Below are 18,468 nucleotides of genomic sequence, written 5' to 3'. Positions count from 1 at the left end.
AAAAAAAAATTCAAATGACTTTGGATACCCCCAATATTAAATATGTTAAATTAATGAAATGGACACTAAGAAGAATAAATTATTATTATAAAACATTGTACATTAATCTACACTATTTATCTACTGACACTTATTATCAGTCAGTCAAGCATTATAATATAATATTATGATAATTTAATATTATATGATGATAGAACTTTAGTAATTAGAATAACCAAGTATGAATGCATATTTGTCATCAATATAAAACGCACCAAGGATTAATTAGCTGCTGGGTTCATGAATATTAATCACGTTGTCTGCGTTCGCTCGAATTGATTTGCTGAAATCAAAACAGGGACAATAATAGGTGAGCGCCAGCCAATGAGATTGTCGTTAGAGCATTAGCTCCGCCCACTAGCAGAGAAACTGCCAGTTCTTAAAAGCTGAAGAATTCCAAAGGAACTCTGTTATTTTGACAGGAAAATACAACAAAGAATATCGTTTACATGTAGCGCGTCAATTCTGCATGTTATGAAAGACTCTCTCGCTCTGTATCTTTCTTTGCGTGCGTGTATGTGAGAGAAAGCGACGGAGAGGTGTGCACCTTCACACTAGAGTTTATGGGACGTCAAATACAGCTACACTGCGCATCCATTCAGATGAACTGAAAAATTAAATTCTAAAAATATAATATAGTAACGCTACATTTTATTGTCAGTAACGGTAACGGCGTTGTAACGGGGGAAACAGTAATTTGTTTGATTACTCGTTACTGAAAAAAATAACGCCGTTAGTAACGCTGTTTATTTATAACACCGTTATTCCCATCACTGCTCATAAGTTCTTGCATTCCCTGGGAATCATACCCATGACATTGGCAAACACACCATAGATCCAGACAAACTCACCTTTACTGCTCTAATAATGTCTTCAACAGTGCTGGCCGAAAACCCATCACTGTAAGGCTGATGATACATGGGACAACTTTTTTGAGCAATGTTGCTTGGGTACTTTCCGATTGAGAATGGGTAACATTTCTATCTGGATAATTTAGTTCGGTCGTGGGCCTTGTCTCACCTGGTTGCCTGTTGACCGCAACATTGCTCAAAAAGTTGCCCTGTGTATCCTCTTCCAAGGTCTATATTTTATTAAAATGTTATTTATATATCGCATATATGTTTATATACGCATGTGATTTATTTATCGATTACCAGCTTTCAAGCTCAGTCTCCCCTATAGGGCTGCATTATATCTCAGGATGTTTTCTAAATTACCGAGACAATGGTCTCGAGACTGTAATATTATTTAAACTTTCACTAAATATAATTTTTATGAATGTAAATACAGAGTAGAACCAAACCTTTTTGATTATTGAACAATAACCTGTACCTGTGAGATCATGTTGAGTATTTCTTACCTCTGATCTGTGCTCAGAGTTCAGCTCTTTGCCTCTTCACAGCAATAATTTTTTGATTGGCTCTTTCTCTACTTACCTTCTCTCGGTCTCTCATCCGCTACATAGATGTTCCTGCCAATTTTAAAGGAATGACCATTGTTTTGTGCCACCATTTTCTCAATCTTTTCCTGCAGTGCGATCACTTGAGTGTTGTCACTCTGGTTGTTAATATTAAGAATGTGGTATCTGTTGTGACACCTCCCTAATAGCTGTTTGAGATCTGGCCATTTTCTGACCTTGTTTTTCAAAGAGCTCTCATCACGTGGTTCAGCAGAAGTGAACAACACAATAATTAGACAAAAAATTCAGTTGTTGTTCCAGAGTAATTTTATGGTCACTTGGAAATGCTAAATCTGCTGGTATGACCAGAAGGAAGGCGTGAGGTCCAGGAGGACATAGTGTTGGGGTTCTTATGATTTCCCATCTGTCAAACATTGGAGTGAATTCCACTGAGTAATGCCACCACCAGCCTGGTGTGTCAACCACAGTCAGATGTCTTCCATGCACGTCTCCTTTAGCTTGAACAGATCGTGCAGTTCTTCTGCTAATATCAAAAGCATTTCTCCCCAAAATGATGTTTCCTGCTGAACTTTTTCCACTTGCTCCTACTTCCATTAACTGCCGACCCCCAATCATTACCATTCTTATCTCAGATAGCCTGATGTCTTGAAAAAAGTTAAATGTAAAGAAAGTTCACTGCTATGACGTTGGACAATATTTGGCAGGATTACATTTATAAATGATCAATGCATAAAAGGAAAGTAATGTTTACAAACTTACCGGGATGAGTTGTAGGGAAAGTTCTTCCCTGCCTGCACCATCATGTCATCCTGTATCCTTTGATCTGACATATTCTGCTTTTCAGACATTCATTTCTTGTTTTCTTAACAATGCTATTAAATGAGTACAGTGATCTGACTGCTTTATTGTTAGATGTGCCATAATATAAAATTATGGCACCTAAATATGTTTCTACTGCCTTACCTTGTTTGTTTTTAAAACAATAATTTCTCCTCTAATTATATCTGTAAGCTTGTGAGTGCTTAGTAAGACCTTTTGTGTCGAAAAACATACCTTCTTTTTCTCTTCTAGAATTAGTTTTTTCATGTTATATAGCTCTGGGGATTCACTTCCTCATAGTGTTTTGTTGCCAGGTCTTCAGGCATTAAGTCATCTATGCTAAGGAAAATCATAAAAGAATTAGCCTTATTTAAATGTCACATTTTGAGTTTTTGTATTTGCATGCCCTTACCAAAAAGTAGTATACTTCAAGTTTATTTTATTAAGTATAGCTACTTAAGTAAAGTTCAAGTATATTTTTAAGTATACTTTATGTAGCAAGTATACAAATATCAGCGCACTAGTAGTATACTTGTAAGTGTACTATTTCAATACTCCTTGAGACTAAATTGACCGTTCACAAAACCCGCCCACCCTTAGTTTCTGTTTCCATGACGGACAAGCAATGCCGCTCTCACACATCATGTTCTCACTTGGTGAAAAATACATCGCAGAGCAAAGAGGAAGCTGACAACACACCGACAGAGAAGACAGAGCAGGCTACTTCTGATATGAAACAATGTTAGGACCCTCAGCTTTTAAATTGAGTCATTTTTAAAGAAATTACAAAATTAATTAATTAATTAAAAAAACGTTTTGTGGCTCTTCAATGTGTCGTGACAAATCACTGTATTGCCTCAGTTCAAACACGTGAACCGATCCATCTTTTCATATTTACATAAAGCACGAAATGAACATGAATAAACATCAGAAAGTATTTTATGTCAACTGTGGAACACACCATTTTTCAAGTTTAAGTCGACCGAAGTTAATCTACTCTTCTGTCTGATTTGTGGTTAATGCTGGAAGGGATACAGCTGCAGCTACTGGGCATGCGCATTACATATATTCCGAGCCAACAATATAATGTGAAACCTATAAAAATGGTTTTAAAATGCACACAGCGCCATAGTTTCATCACTTCAGAGTGCCACAATGACCGTCTTTTTTGCAGTAAAGGACCTGTCATAGTTTACTGAGAAGATGACATAAAGCGACGCGGGGTTAGCTGCATTGAATACAGATGAGTGCACATGTGCATATACAACTTCCGATCGGGGCGAAGTTCACGGGATTTTGTCCACAGAATGATAAAAGTACACGTTTTAACATATCATTTTATTATTTAACACTCCGTATTTAACCTAAGTGCTGCAAGCCATGCATACAGCGCCGGACATGACAGATTTTCTGGTATGCAAAACAAGTACTTTAAAGATATACCTTAGCTTATTACCGTTACCGTGGCAGCCGACAACAGCACAGCTTAACCCTCCGCACATATTTACATTTAGTTATATTTTCAAAAATGTTTCAATTCAGTCGATCTTTTTTTACCCCGTTTTAACATGTATTTCTATGGAGACAGGCCATAGCTGTCGGGCAAGATGGCGGATAGCAGCGGCGGCACATAATATCCGCATTCTGATTGGTCAGATCACCTGTCAATCAAGCTCTTTGCAAACAGTCAATTGGCCCACTTTCTAGTATATAAATGTATACTTTTAAGTATACTTTAAGTATAACAGTAGTAAACTTTGAGTACACAACTAGTTTACATCAGTTTTTAGCTTGTACTGCAACTATACTAAAAGTGAACTTATAGGTATACTGAGAGTTTACTAATTAAATACTTGTAGTAGCATTTTTAGTACACTTTGAAGTAGGGATGCACAATATTGTCGGACTGATATCGGAATCGGCCGATAATGGCTTTAAATATAAATATCAGCATCGGCCTGATATGAATTCATTTCTATATTAAAATTAAATAATCTTAAATTTGAATTGACTTTGTTTTAGTTTGAATGTAAACCTTTTATCAAATTTCAATTTGCACTTAATTTTGTAGTACATTAAGTCACATTTCCAAATACTTAGGACCCACCTTCTTTCAGTTATACACTACTACTACTAATCAAATGTTTTACAACATTGTGCAGGTTTAACATCCTGTTTGTTTTTATACTTTTGGTGCCTAACAACAACAAGGGAAAGTTGAGAAAGAGGAGGTCTGCTGTGACAGTGCAAAAATGGCTCGGTTGTGGTTAGGGATGTTCATTTCGGTTATTTTTCCTAACCGACAACTGACGCTCGTTAACCGATTATTAACCGTTAACCGACAAGATTATTTTAAATTAGAACTGAATTAAATTAGAAAGAATAAGTGTCTGTGACCCGTTAAAAATACTAACATTTGTTTTCCGGGGATTAATTTTGCATGCGCAAAAAGCAGCAAACAACAGAACATGAGGATTCACATGGTCATCATAGCTATCACATCACGCACCTGCAGCGGAGAAAAACATAATAAAGCTAGGCGCTATATAGCCTATATATTATAACGAATAAATAGGCCTATACGAGAAATATATTTTCACTTAAATCATAATTTAAGAAAACGAAAGAAAAACTGTGCAACAAGTAGCCTATGCAGATTTTCGTGCGCGCCCTTACAAAAAAACCTGCAGGAATATTATGCAGTTTTCCTACAGGATTTTCTGCTCATTTTCCTGAAGGAATACCTGCAGGAATTTTATGAAGGAAACAATTATATGCAGGAATTATGTTCTACAGGAATTACAATCAGGTCTATTTAAAACATATAGTTCCTGCAGGATTATTGTGCAGGATAGATATGAAGTTATGCAGGAGTTGCAAATTGTCTTCTGCAAGATACCTGCAGGAGAAATAACTTCACAAGGAAACAATGTATTTTCACAATTTAATTTATTGAAATTGTTAAAGCAGAGCGAAGGAGAGTCCAATTCACAGCCAGAAGGTGGCATCTACTCCATTTTCCTGCAAAAAGAAAAGATGCATTGACGTTTTAAAATATGGTGTGTGTGTGTGTGGTCCTGGTATTCCCAACGTTATGTCTTTTTTTTGGTCCCAAAGAGGAAACAAGCTTGTATGTACATTATAAAACCTTGCGTCTATGGAATGTGCCCATAAAACATGAAAACCCAACGTGTGTGTGTGTGTGTGTGTGTGTGCACTGGTTTGAGTGGTTTATGGGGACACAATTTTGACATGGGTATGACAGAGGTATTAAAATGTGAAGGTTTATGAGGACACTGCCTAGGTCCCCATAGTTCAAAAAGCTTAAAAAACACACACATTTTGTACAGTATACAGTTTGTACAGTATAAAAACCATTACGCCTATGGAGAGTCCCCATAAACAACCAATACAAGTGTATGTGTGTGTGTGTGTGTGTGCCACAAATTATTACCTTACTCGTAACTTGTGCTCATCATTTAATTTTTCTCTGAGTGCTGCCCTGATAAACTTTGTTGGAACATTTGGGAATTTCTTCTGTACCGTGTCTGTAAATGCAATTTCACTTATCAATCATTACAATTTTGCACTGTAACATAATGTTTGTGCAAAGAAAGAAAGAAAAAAAAAAGGACATTTAACTCACCCAAGATAAGAATAACTTTGTCTTGATTAAGAGCTGGCTTTGCTGTAGTGTCTTTGTTTGCATTGCTAGCCCTTCCAGACAGCCCATGAGTGGCCAGCGTCTCTCGCCCAAACACTGCCAGATCTTTAACCATGGCAGAACATGATGTGCCACCCCGTCCACAACTAGCCAGGAGAGTAGGACAAATTCCTAGACCCTGTGTCTGCAAAAAAATATATAAAATAAAATAAAAAGTTAAGGACACTAAAATTAAAAGCATGTAACATAGACTACATATATGCTATAAGTGCTATGGCCTGTTAGATTCTTCATTCAAAAAGTTACATCTTTTTCTTTAGTGTACTAACTTTTTTAAAGACAAAGGGTTGTTCATACCAAATTTGGATTCAGTTACAAAAGTAAATTGTACATGAAGTTAACATGCCTTCTACGACTTCTGCACAGCACTGCACATGAATATATATATGAACAAAGAAATATTTTATTATTCACCTTTTCAGGGGGATTTTTGCGGCTTGAATTCTCTTGTGATTTTTGGTTGTTGAGAGTGTCTGTTCCAAGTGTAATGTTCTGGCTCATGGATTCTAGCATTGGAAGAATTTCTTAAAAAAAAAATAATAATAAAATTAAAAGTGATTACTAGCAGACAACCACACTGATGGATAAATTGATAAATAGATGGACAGACAGAGAAATACAGATATAAAAAATAATACTTTGTTGCAGAGATATATTCAGGGCACGTAGATTTTCATTTTCTTTCTGTAATCGAAGAATTTCTTGCTGTAGCTGAGTTTCCCTGCTTGACTCTTCAGCTTGACTGTCCATGCTGTTTATCTCTTGCATTAATATAATATTCTTTCTGTGAATGACCTAAAGATGAAAACACAATATTGGCACCTTGGTGTCATTACTATTTGTGATAAAATAAAATAAATAATGAAAAGTAGTAATGTAGCAATTACTTGTTGTTTCAATGGAGGCTCTGCATCAGATGATGGGGACTGAGTTGGAGTGTAAATTTTCTTTTTCTTTGCCACTCTTTTTTCTACATTTGGCACACATGGCTGTTTTCTTCTTTTTCCCTCTAGCCTGAACATCCTCCTCCTGAGGGTTTCTTTGTTCTCTAAAGGGACACAAATATAAAGTAGGAAATACATATCTTCTATCACGACTGAGTCTAGTTGTTTGCAGTACTTTTTACCATCAATGTCTATAATTGTGGCTGGTGAACTTTCATCCTCGTAGGCAACATCCACAACATCCCCAGGTTCAAACTTTTTTTTCAGTATGTCCTTTTTAGGGACAATGTCATAGGTGGGTGGCTCCTCCCTCCATTCAACCAGAACCCATGTTTTGCTCATATTCTAAGATAGATAGAGAGATAAATAAATAAACACACACACACAAATATATATATCAATCATTCATCTGTTGCCTTCAGCTCAGCTGACTGTATCCATGACAACAGTGTTACCTTAAGGTCAACCAGCCAGCGCGCTCTCACGGTCTTGTCCGGTGCTGATCAAAATGATTTCTGAGGTAACAAAAAAGTACACTGCCATCAATTATAAGCAGTGAAAATACAAAACAAACGACCGTTTTTGTTAACAATGCAAAAAGCTCATTTTATATAGTTATTTCTTAAAATAAGTTTTGAAATAGGCGGTAGGCCTTTGATATAGGCGGTAGGCCTTGTCTTGTTATAATGTATCCTCGACAGCAAAAAAAGAAAACAAAATAACATTTTCATTTGTTTTAGTGTTAGAAATACACAGCAATTTAATGATTTAAAAAAGAACAGTAATTTAGAGCACTATAACGATAAAATAATTTAATAAAAGTAGGACTTTACCTTCAGAAGACGGTTGGTGACAGTTGACTTATGTGCATTCGAATCGGCTACGTGAAGCGAATACGACAGGACGCCAAAGAAGCACGTCATCTCAGTGAATCGAATCTTTTCTCTAAAAATTATTCATCAGAGTATTCCACGACCAAAACTTTTATTTTCTTAAAAAAAAAGAAGAAAAAAAGTCTGCTTAGAATAAAGAGTGTTTATTTTAATGTTCCTACTCAAGTCAATTTTGTCAAATACACAGACGTTATTGACAGTAATAGTTTTTAATATAATTTTTAATGAGTTTTATTTAAAATGTAATTATTATTATTATTATTTTTTCATAAAATGTTATGATATTACAGTTTGGATCACAGGACCCTGTAATATTGCAGAAAATATATTATGTTTACATATAACACTAACTTGTATCTTTTTAAAGGTTCAAACCAAACATGGGTCTGTAGCATTAATACGATCATTTATAGATGTAGGTAGTGGGCAAGGAGAGGGACATGCCTTCATTGATGTAATGAAAACAACATGTAACAACATCAGCAAAGACAGAGAATCGGGGATAACAGCAACAAACATTTTAAAAGAAAAAGGGCTAGATTCAGTTGAACTCATCAAATGTACAGACATAAATTCAACCTGTGTCTACATCAAGGACCTACCAGGTCTTGCAGATAGTTTTTTTTTTGCATCCAGCCAAACAGATGGGAGTTGGATTAAAAATAGATAGCTAGATTGGCATTTTAATGAATGTATAGAAATAAAACATAAAAGTGTTACAGTTTCATATCTCTTGAATATTGAAACTTCTTGAATGTTTGCATAAATGCATAATTTGTAATGGTTTAGGGTAATGTTTTTTAAATTATATATATATATATATATATATATATATATATAATTGCCTATAATCTATTCATAAGTATACTTTTATTTATTTATGTATTTATTTTTTGTTTGTTTGTTTGTTGTATTGATTTTTTGTTAGGACTATTTTTTTATTGCTGCCAACAGCCAGTGCCTGATCAAAAATAGTTCCATGAAATGTACATTACTTGAATCTAAATAAAAATATAGTATAAAATTACAGCAACTATCAGAGTTTTATTCTCTATATACCCTAATCCTGTAGATTCCAAATGGTATTTAGGTAGGTAGGCATTTCTTTCTTCTTGTTCTTTTTTCTTTCTTTCTTTCCAATTACAAGAAATAACTCCTGCAAGAAAACTATTCCTTTTGTTTTATATATATATATATATATATATATATATATATATATATATATATATATATATATATATATCCACATGAGGTGGAGGTGAACAGCAGTCCTGCAGAAATGATAAAATCCTGCAGGATTTTTCACTTGTGTTTGCTGGATGTTTCTGGGTCCATTGTAAAACCTGTAGGAATTTCCAGCACATATTGTCAATGTGTCCTGCAGGATTCCAGTAAAGAGTGCTGGATCATCCTGCATGATTCTAAAACCTATAGGACTTGCCTGCACATATTGTTAATTTGTCCTGCAGGATTTCATAATTCCTATAGGATACCAGCAGGTATCCTGCAGAAAAAATGAAAATCCTGCAGGATTCCTGTAGGTTATTTTTGTAAGGGCGAAAGGAAACCAGACGGCATCCTATTTTTTTTTGGCTTATTTTACAAAAGCGCAAAGATTTGTTCTTATTGTGAATGTACACAAATAAAAGCAAACCTTTTACAATTCCGATTATCTTCATGACTAAAAGGAGTAGTTGCTTCCACTGTTACAAGGGGAGGGGGGGATCAAATGATTGCTCTAGCACCGCATGCGCGCACACAGTAAAGCATTCTAACTTAACAATGCAGCCTGTTCATTATCATTATAAAAACCAATCAGTCAAACTGTAACATATGAAAAAAAAAAACACACTGCTCAGATTAAATATGTAGTAAAATCTGTGCCATTAAGCGTTGAAGTTATGCAAAACGTTTTGTTTTGTGAATATTGGAACGGGAGTGAAGTAGGCCTAGGCTACATAAAAGGTAAATAATATTTTGGTATTCAAATACATCACGAATACGGAAACATTTGATTTTGTATCGAATGAGAGACCCAACATTGGTTTCAGTTTCGTTTAGCTTAAATTAATTTGTTTTGGTTTGTCGTTTATATAGCTAGGCCTAGCTTCTTACATTTATAATTCTTGTTCTTTTCTAAATAGCCTACTGTTAATTGAAATGATTTGTTGAGGAGTGAGGGGAACTAAAATAGCCTATATGTTTACAGTGTTTATTATAATGTTTGTAATTCGCGTCTGCCTATTTCTGAATGAAATAATAAAATGCAACTTATAGGCGACTTTTTTTTTTTCTCTCTCTCTCTCTAAAAAACGTATTATTTTTATACGCGTAGCTTATTTTAACCATGCAGCAAACCTTTTAAAATATTTTGATAAATTACTGAAAAATAAATAAATAAGTGACTTTAAACCGTTTAACTGATTGTATTAATCGGTCAAAATTCTTATCGGTTGGTTAACAGTTAAACGGTTAAAATGAACATCCCTAGTTGTGGTCCTGAATGGCTTGTGGACATTGCCTTGTGGTGGAAAGCCCTGCATCAGACTATCCGTTTAATGAGGAGTAAAGACATCTTTTTTGAATCAGAAAAGTAGCTTCAATCCGTGAAAAGCTTCAAGTCCTAAACAGCAAACTGGTAATGTTTCAGTCTGTAGTACTTTAGTGTTTCTGCCTTTGATGGTGAGTTTTCATTTGCATTTACTTCCATTTTGCAGATGCAGTTTGCATTTGTTAGGCCTATATGTGTCAGTTTGACAGGCTCTTCTCCTGGCATTTGCTTTATAAATTCAGAATGAACTGTTCCATGTAATTAAGTCACTTTGTCATTCATTTGACCATATTCTGTATGTAAATTGTATTTTAAGCTCTGTCTCCCAGTTTCACAAGGCTAGTCCCAGACTAAAATGCATGTTTGAGCTGTCTTAACTGAAAGTAACTTGCTCTGACAGATCTTAATGTCATTGGCATTGCCTGTCTCAAGATGCACACCAGTAATGTTTATTTATTTATTTATTGCATTTTTATAAAAGCTGTTTAAGTATCCTAATTTAAGGCCTAGTTATGGCTTAAGCTAAGCCCTGTCTGTGAATCCGTGCATATGTTTTGAAGTCACCACCAAGTTTTTTTTTTTTTTTTTAAAGAATCACTTAATGTTATTTTCCTGTTAAAATAGTGTGGGGGCAAAAATAAATATTTTTGCATGTAAACTGACTGATGTTTACTTTGAGTGACTTTTTTATTTTAAAACCATTGCAGTCCTGCATGTTCTCTGATTGAGAGGAGTAAAAAAGCAGGATTGATTTGATAATGTTTCTATGTTGATTCAATGTTAAATAATTTGCGTTGAAGAAATGTTGATTTTATGACCATCTTGATCTATTTTGATTGATTTTTCATCGTTGAAATAACATTATTTCAGGTTGCAAACCTGATGAAAAATCGATGTTAAACTTCAATATTGATTCAGTGATAATTTGATTGATGCATCAACATTGATTCAATGTTGATTCAGTGTTGGTCTGCTATCTGGGAAAAATTATGCCGATATGTCTTGCCGATAAGAGGAATAGGTTAACTCACATGTGCTCAGGGTCTGCTACAGTGATTAGATCATGTCAGCAGTGTGGCTCATTCTTGAAGCAAAGTTTTGTCTGAATGGCAATTAGATTCACTGATTTAGATCGCTGCACTTAATCTGTGAAAGCATGTACAGAATGACGCTTTTTGGGGTATAAACCCATATATGGGTGATTCTTAGACTATGGGCACTTTTTTGTTCTTTGGTCATATTTTTAAAAATACATATAATTTTGAACAAATTCCTCTTTCTTTGTCAAACTAACAATAAAACCACCTTAAAAACTTTTTACTACGTTTCTATTATGATTTTTTCATACTTTTCAATCTCCTTATAGGTGTCAAAATCACTGTTTTCTTCTTGTCGCACACCCAGACTTTTAAACTTAAATAATGAAAATACAGTTTAAAAATATGACTTATCTGGTAACTATTAATGTACCTGAATTAAGCACTAGTAAAATAATTAAAATACATTATAGTATTTAATGTGAGACCACTATCAATATTACTTTTATACAAAATATAGCTGTCGCACAGTATTGGTGTCATTTCCACCACAACACTGTAATGTCCCTTTAAAAAGTTAGTGTGAAAGATTGTTTAGGTGCTTTTTATGGAAATGTTCAGTGACATCAGAGCACATGGACATGGAGGGAATTTACATTTTCATCAACAACAAATGGAAGAAAAATCAAGGTAAATATTGCTTGATCAGTTAATATATTTATTCTACGTCATTTCCAAACATACTGTACCTTCAAGGGTGTTTTTAAAAAGCTAAACATTTTAAGTTAAATAAGAGTATTTTGCATACATGAAATGCTAAGTATTAATTCAAAGCTAATCAGTGAAACTATCTTCCATTTTTTCACAAAAAACTACAGAAATGTCATTTCCACCACACTGCCTCTGTGGTGGAAATTACATTTATGGTTACAAAGTACAATTGATATGTTTAATGACTTTGTGAATTGAGTTTAATGAGTGTGATGAGTTTAAGACTTTTTTCTAATAAATATATCTGCTGTTTCTCTACATTCACGTTAATTCATTGTCATTTCCATCACCACACATTTTTCAAAAATATTAAAAAAGTTCTCATCACACATTAAAAATGTATCCACAATTTATGAGATCATGCTCTACTTAATATAAAAATTCAAGTTATTCATTTTCTAATAAGCTCTTACCCAAACCAATATTAAATTTCAGAGTGTGACAGGTGTACAGTTCAGCATTTGGTCCTTAGGGCAGTTAATTTATCTAATTGATAAATGTATAATTATTGTACATTGTGGAAAAACTGGTAAAAATAGTTACAAAAATGACCTTAGACAATTCTTGAGTGGCATAAGTTATTCTATTTTTTAAATAACAGCTGTATATTGGGATGTGGTGGAAATGACATTTGTTCATTGCAGGTCGGAAAAATGTAAAATATTAACAATTTCTCATGTAATCTAAGTTCGTTCTCTTACAGACCTTAAAACTAGACAAATTATTTAAACTTATGAGACTGTGTTACGTGACTTTTGAACACATTTTGTTTATTCAAGTTCACAAGGCTAAAAGTGCCCCTAGTTGAAGAAATGCCCATATATATCTATGGTACTATAAACAGTAATAGCACGTGCAGTGGCAGCCACCCCCGGGTCCCAACGCCCGTTTGGTAAGGAGTTTTAATCTGTAGGGGGCGCTGTTGGCCTACTTCTAATTAAATTAAAAGTAAAATAGCCTACACAAATAACATTTAGACAATGTTTCTGATTAAATAAAGCAGTAATTGATGTCATAAAATAATGAGTATGTTTTGATTTAATGGTCAGAAGCTATAGTTTAAATTAAAATAAAAATCACAAACATGACACTTGTAAATTAAATAATTTTATATATATATATACTGATTTATTAATTAATGTGTAATATGATTTATTTTTTTAAACAAATCAAGAAAGATTACCAAAAAAGTAAACTCAAAAAAGATTTTCAGAAATTTTACAGAATTTTTCTGGGGGGAAAATGCAGCAATTGATATAGTTTATTTATAGTTATTTTCAAAGCTTCAATGTACTGTAAAAAAAAATCTTCATTATTTTTTATTTAATTCTAATAAATAAGTTTTTGTTAAAAACTACCCAAAATTCAAGGTATTTTGCTTATCATTTCTGCACAGGAGAGACTTGGTGTTGTTTCCATACAAAAGGAAATATATCGGTATCGGCCAAAATTAGATGAATAATATCGGCATATCGGATATCGGCAAAAATCCAATATCGTGCATCCCTACTTTGAAGTATAGTCTCAGTAAACCACTAGTTTAGTAATTTTATACTGCAAATATACTCGTAAGTTTTCTTTAAGTGAACTTTACATCATTCTTTAAGTATACTACTATGTCCCTATTTAGGTAACCTATTAATTTGTATATATGAATATCTGAACATACACAACATCAAAAGAAAGAACAGGGTATCTGCTTGTAAACAAAAACTTTTTTTTTTCTAGCTTCATGCATTCTTTTTTTAAAATACTTGAATGTGGGTAAGTTTCATAAATAAAAAATAAACAAATAAACAACATTTTGAACAAAAAGCTGAAAAAAAGACTATGAATTGGATTCAGAATGATAATCAAAACGTAGATGGAGTCGATCAACACCCCAAAGCTTGACAGTCATTATTACCTCTTCACCGGTCGACATTTTATTCCACAATTTTACACAGTTTCGATGCTTTTTTATGTCCGATGATCGTGTTAGATTACGGCCGTTTCTCAAACGGAAGGCTGCATCCTCCGGAGGTCGCATTTGTAGGCTGCATACGTCACAAAGAAGATCTTATTTTAGTATATTAATAGTTATAAATTTGATGTGGAAGCATCTGTTTAGGTTTCTTCTTCTCTTGTGTTTTTTTTTTGGAAATTCTGTACAGAAGATGAGTACTAGCGCCCCCTACCGCATAACAATGAAAACACAGAGTCTAAGAGCTCAAGTATAGCTCAAATATATTTAGACTTTTTCTAAGTATAAGTCAAGTATACTTAAATGTCATTTTAAGTATATTTCTGAGAAGTACATAAAAAGTAGACTAAAAGTATACTTTCCTATTTTTTAAGTTAAAAGAAGTATACTAATAGCACACTTGAATAAACTTTTTCGTCTTTTGAACTTTCTGAAGTTTTTGTCTACTGAACTTAAATCATTGCTGTTTGCTCCAAATTTTTGTTCTTCTTTATTTCCTTAAAATGTAACTGCTTTTATTTTTCTGATACAACAATTTTATATTGTCTGTGTGTTTTGTCTCAGGGAATTTGCTAAAGTGAGAGAACGAGTGGAGAAGCGTCAGGAGATCTTGAAGCTCCGCAGACTTGTTCCATCATCTTCATTGGCTCTGTCTCTTTCTCCTGAGTTTCTTCTGTTTCTTGTTGCTTAGAGTCTTTGTTTTGCTACAAAGCTGTTTTGCTGCTGTTTGCCCTTTGGATCATATTCATCTGTAGGATTATCTTGTTTTGTTTATGCTGCTTCTGGAAGGCCAATGTATTGCATAATTTAGCTATCCATAAATATACATACCAGATGGAGAGTGTGATATCTGTAACGTGTCTTGTTTTAAACAATTCTTTGATGAAACATTAAAATATACATTAACAAACACAATATATGATTTGCAAAGACGCAAGATCATTTAATGATGTCATGTTTCTTCCTTGGCGCTGTACACTGTATTTAGGGTGAATCGCTTTGCTGTATTCCTATTGTATACTGTAGATTAAAGCATGCTAAATTAATAAATGTAAATCAAGTCAATTATTCCACATCACCAATGACTACAGAGTTTTTATGCAATGAAGTGGATCAAAAGTGTGTGTAGAGATCAGGCCTAGGGCCAAATGACCCACAACAGCACATCCCTGACCCCTGCTGGTTATTATTATTATTATTGTTATTATAGATTGCCATTGTTTTCTTGCCTATTTTAGCTCTAAGTAAGGCGAAGGGAAGACAACATACATATAATAATTGTGATGTTTTTATTTTATCTTTGTTTTTACCTGTGGGATGTGGTGTATGATCTCTCGCGATCTTCTGATTCACTGCTCCCCCTCTTTTTTTTTTTTCGCTACTCCGCTTCTCTTTTATTATTATTATTATTATTAACAAGATGAAATTACATGTATATGACAAACATCATACATGATATAAACAATAAACATTATACATGATATAAACTATTATGTACTAGAGGGGCTGTATACAAATACAATTTAAAAAAAAATATATATATATAAAAATATTAAAGCATTTACAAACTTTCACCGTTTTAATTGCTTTTTGTTTCATAGGAAATCGTATAGTATCAATATAATGCTCCATTTCCTTCCTAAAAGAAAAAAAAGTTTTTTTTTTTTTTTTTTTGCCAGATAACTTACATTTGTGAATATGAAATTTTGCATATTAAAAAAAAAAAATAAATAAAATAAGATTCATCACATAGACGTGATGACGTGCTTTTCGTTGCTGTTCTCCAAGATAGCAGAGGTGGAAAGAGTACGAAAATATTCTACTCAAGTAAAAGTACCATTACATTAATGATATTTTACTTAAGTACAAGTAAAAGTACCAGTCTAAAAATCTACTCAAGTAAAAGTAAAAAGTAGCTCACTTAAAATTTACTCAAAGTAAAAATTACGTAGTTACATTTTAACAGTGGGAGGGACGCAAAAATGGGACAGGCCAAGGGTGTCAAACTCAGTTCCTGGAGGGCCACAGCCCTGCACTGTTTAGATATAACCCTAATTAAATACATCTGATCCAGCTAATCTAATCATTTAGGCTTATTTGAAAACTACATGGTATGTGTGTTGGAGCAGGGTTGGAAATAAACTCTGCAGGGCTGCGGCTCTCCAGAAACTGAGTTTGACACCCTGGGACAGGCCTATAAATCTCAAACTAGTTGTCTTTAATTAAAGGAATCAGTTATTTAGAATAATAAGACATTTGGGCTGTTACCAGGCAAATTAAATCAATATCAACAAAATTCATCTTTGCAATGCAGAGGAAACACAGAAGCTTCATCTGAAGTGGCATATATGTATTTACACACCGTTTAATGCAGGACATGAATGCATTTAACCTGCAGTTACAAATGCATAAATAATGTTTTGATATGCAAGACATAAAATGTTGAATACTCATTTGAAATTATATATATATAAAAAAAAAAAAAAAATCAAAATATACTTTAAATGTGACATTAATACCGCCAGTAGGTGTCACCAAGTCACTGTTAATAAGTGAGTCATTGCGATTGAACCGAATCATTTAAACAGTTGATTCATTCAGGAACGAAACACCGTCATTGCTCAGAGACGCGAAACAGTGCTGTGGCTGTGTTTGGGATTATTTTTGTTGTCGAAATAGAGCAAAAACAGGCAATATGGTGTCTAAAACGCAAGTCTCTTAATTAACTTCTTGTTTTTTGACCTATTGTAAAAAATCTATATGTAATCATGCTGATTTTTGGAGAAAAAGCGGCACTCTTCGTGTGATATTGATTTACTATATGAAATGATATAAATATATAAATTTTCTGCCCCTATATCTTCAATTTTGTGATCATTTTAAATGCATTTTAACAGACTACTAGACTTCACAGCACTGTAGGAGAGTTTTGTTTGGTTTTTGGCAAAATACTGATAATGTCAAATCGCACTTCGTTAAAACAACAATTACGATATCATCACAGACAATATATCGCACACCCTTGCACCACTGTCTTTTTGGCTAATTTGTGCAAAACCTTTAAACCTTTTTGGACCGCGGTCCGTGTCCGGACCCAGAAGCCGTCCCATCTGGACCCGGACCTACATACCTAGCTTCCATTTCAACTGGCGCAGCTTTTGTAGTCTTTACGGAAGCGGACTCCGGTCCGAATCCGTGAAGGCTTTTGGCATAATTAAATAAATACCAAACGCTAATTTCTAGTACATCAAATTTATATCTAGCAGATCAAGGTCAGCTCTAGAGCCGTTTGGGTGCAGTCGTGCGTGCAGTGACGAGAGCAGAGCTGCCTGCTGCGCGCAGACAGATGAAACGTTCAGTGGGTGAAAAGCAATGGCATTTTCAAAAATTAGGAAATTTGACGGGTCCTTAAAAATCTTAAATGTTACAAGAAAGTCTTAATTATGATTTCAGGAGGTGTTAAATGTGGGGACTGAAAGACAAGAATTGCGCCATTCATTGAATAAATATGAGTGCTGCACGTTTCAAAGTCATCTGCTTCGCTGCTTTGTGGAGTCTGTCTCTTGGGCTTTGTGTACTGCTGCCATTCCCAAAGCGCCACCTGCTGGAAGAGAATGATTTTCCATTTTCAATCAGCCCGTACAGTCTGCTGTTGTCAAAGGCCAATGTGAAAATCAATCCATGTTTTTAAGCAAACACGCAGAGTTGTAAATGTGAACTGGTGGATCAACAAGAAGATGTGTTATAAAATGTAAACAATTAAGGCAGTAAAATATATTTATGTTATTTAATTAATATAATACTTGATTGTTTTTGTGAAAACCTGCATCTGAACAGTAAATTGTGCTTTTTACAGTCATTTAATTTTTTATTTATTTGTATTTTTTTGTGCAGGTCTTAAAAAAAAAAGGTCTTTAAAAGTCTTGAATTTAAGCTTAAATATCCTGAAGATACCTGGCCTGGCAAAAACCATCAATTGTTTTTTATATATAATTGTTCGGACCTCGGCTGGTGGGGAGGGTTCATTACTGGACCTCGAGCCGTTTTAGTTGAAGACCCCTGCTCTACATGAAGGGTGTCGAGATTTTATAAGCTGCTAGTTTGGTCTCCCTAGGCAAACACAGTTTACAGTGCATAATAGAGCTTAAATATGACCAGGGGTTCGAGTTCAACTTCAGCCGAATACGACGGGGTTTGGTTTTCAGCTGGATCTGCACCATAACGCCTGTCTTGTCCGTCTGCATCTTTCTTCTGATTTTAGCGCCAGTTTGTTCTCTTGCCCATTATTTACTGCAGTAGTTTCCAGG

At 34.1% G+C, this 18,468-nt stretch overlaps 2 protein-coding genes and 1 long non-coding RNA gene across 3 annotated transcripts in view; 1 reads left to right on the top strand and 2 right to left on the bottom strand.

The window, feature by feature from the left end:
- cdk4 (cyclin dependent kinase 4) overlaps positions 1-15,239 on the top strand; it is a 33,877-nt gene extending 18,638 nt beyond the window's left edge. The window contains exon 8 of the mRNA XM_058791717.1: positions 14,726-15,239. Within this exon, the coding sequence (XP_058647700.1) occupies positions 14,726-14,737 (12 nt within the window). The 3' untranslated portion in view covers positions 14,738-15,239. The remainder of the gene's footprint in view (positions 1-14,725) is intronic.
- Positions 1,782-3,969, bottom strand: LOC131549491 (uncharacterized). Its single transcript, XR_009273405.1, has 3 exons — positions 3,722-3,969; positions 2,219-2,617; positions 1,782-2,103 (listed from the first exon to the last, which is right to left on the bottom strand). It is a non-coding gene; the product is annotated as an uncharacterized LOC131549491 (long non-coding RNA).
- LOC131549490 (BEN domain-containing protein 6-like) lies at positions 4,819-7,695 on the bottom strand. The gene is made up of 5 exons (XM_058791718.1): positions 7,402-7,695; positions 6,641-7,291; positions 6,417-6,526; positions 5,925-6,126; positions 4,819-5,826 (listed from the first exon to the last, which is right to left on the bottom strand). Exons 2-5 carry the CDS (start codon positions 6,768-6,770, stop codon positions 5,729-5,731), a joined length of 540 nt encoding a protein of 179 aa, XP_058647701.1. The 5' UTR covers positions 6,771-7,291; positions 7,402-7,695; the 3' UTR covers positions 4,819-5,728.
- Positions 15,240-18,468: the final 3,229 nt, after the last annotated feature.

The sequence above is a fragment of the Onychostoma macrolepis genome, chromosome 11, assembly GCF_012432095.1.
Source record: "Onychostoma macrolepis isolate SWU-2019 chromosome 11, ASM1243209v1, whole genome shotgun sequence".
Taxonomy (NCBI): domain Eukaryota; kingdom Metazoa; phylum Chordata; class Actinopteri; order Cypriniformes; family Cyprinidae; genus Onychostoma; species Onychostoma macrolepis.
The sequence above is the reverse complement of the archived record's forward strand: the minus strand, read 5'-3'. Positions and strand labels throughout refer to the sequence as shown.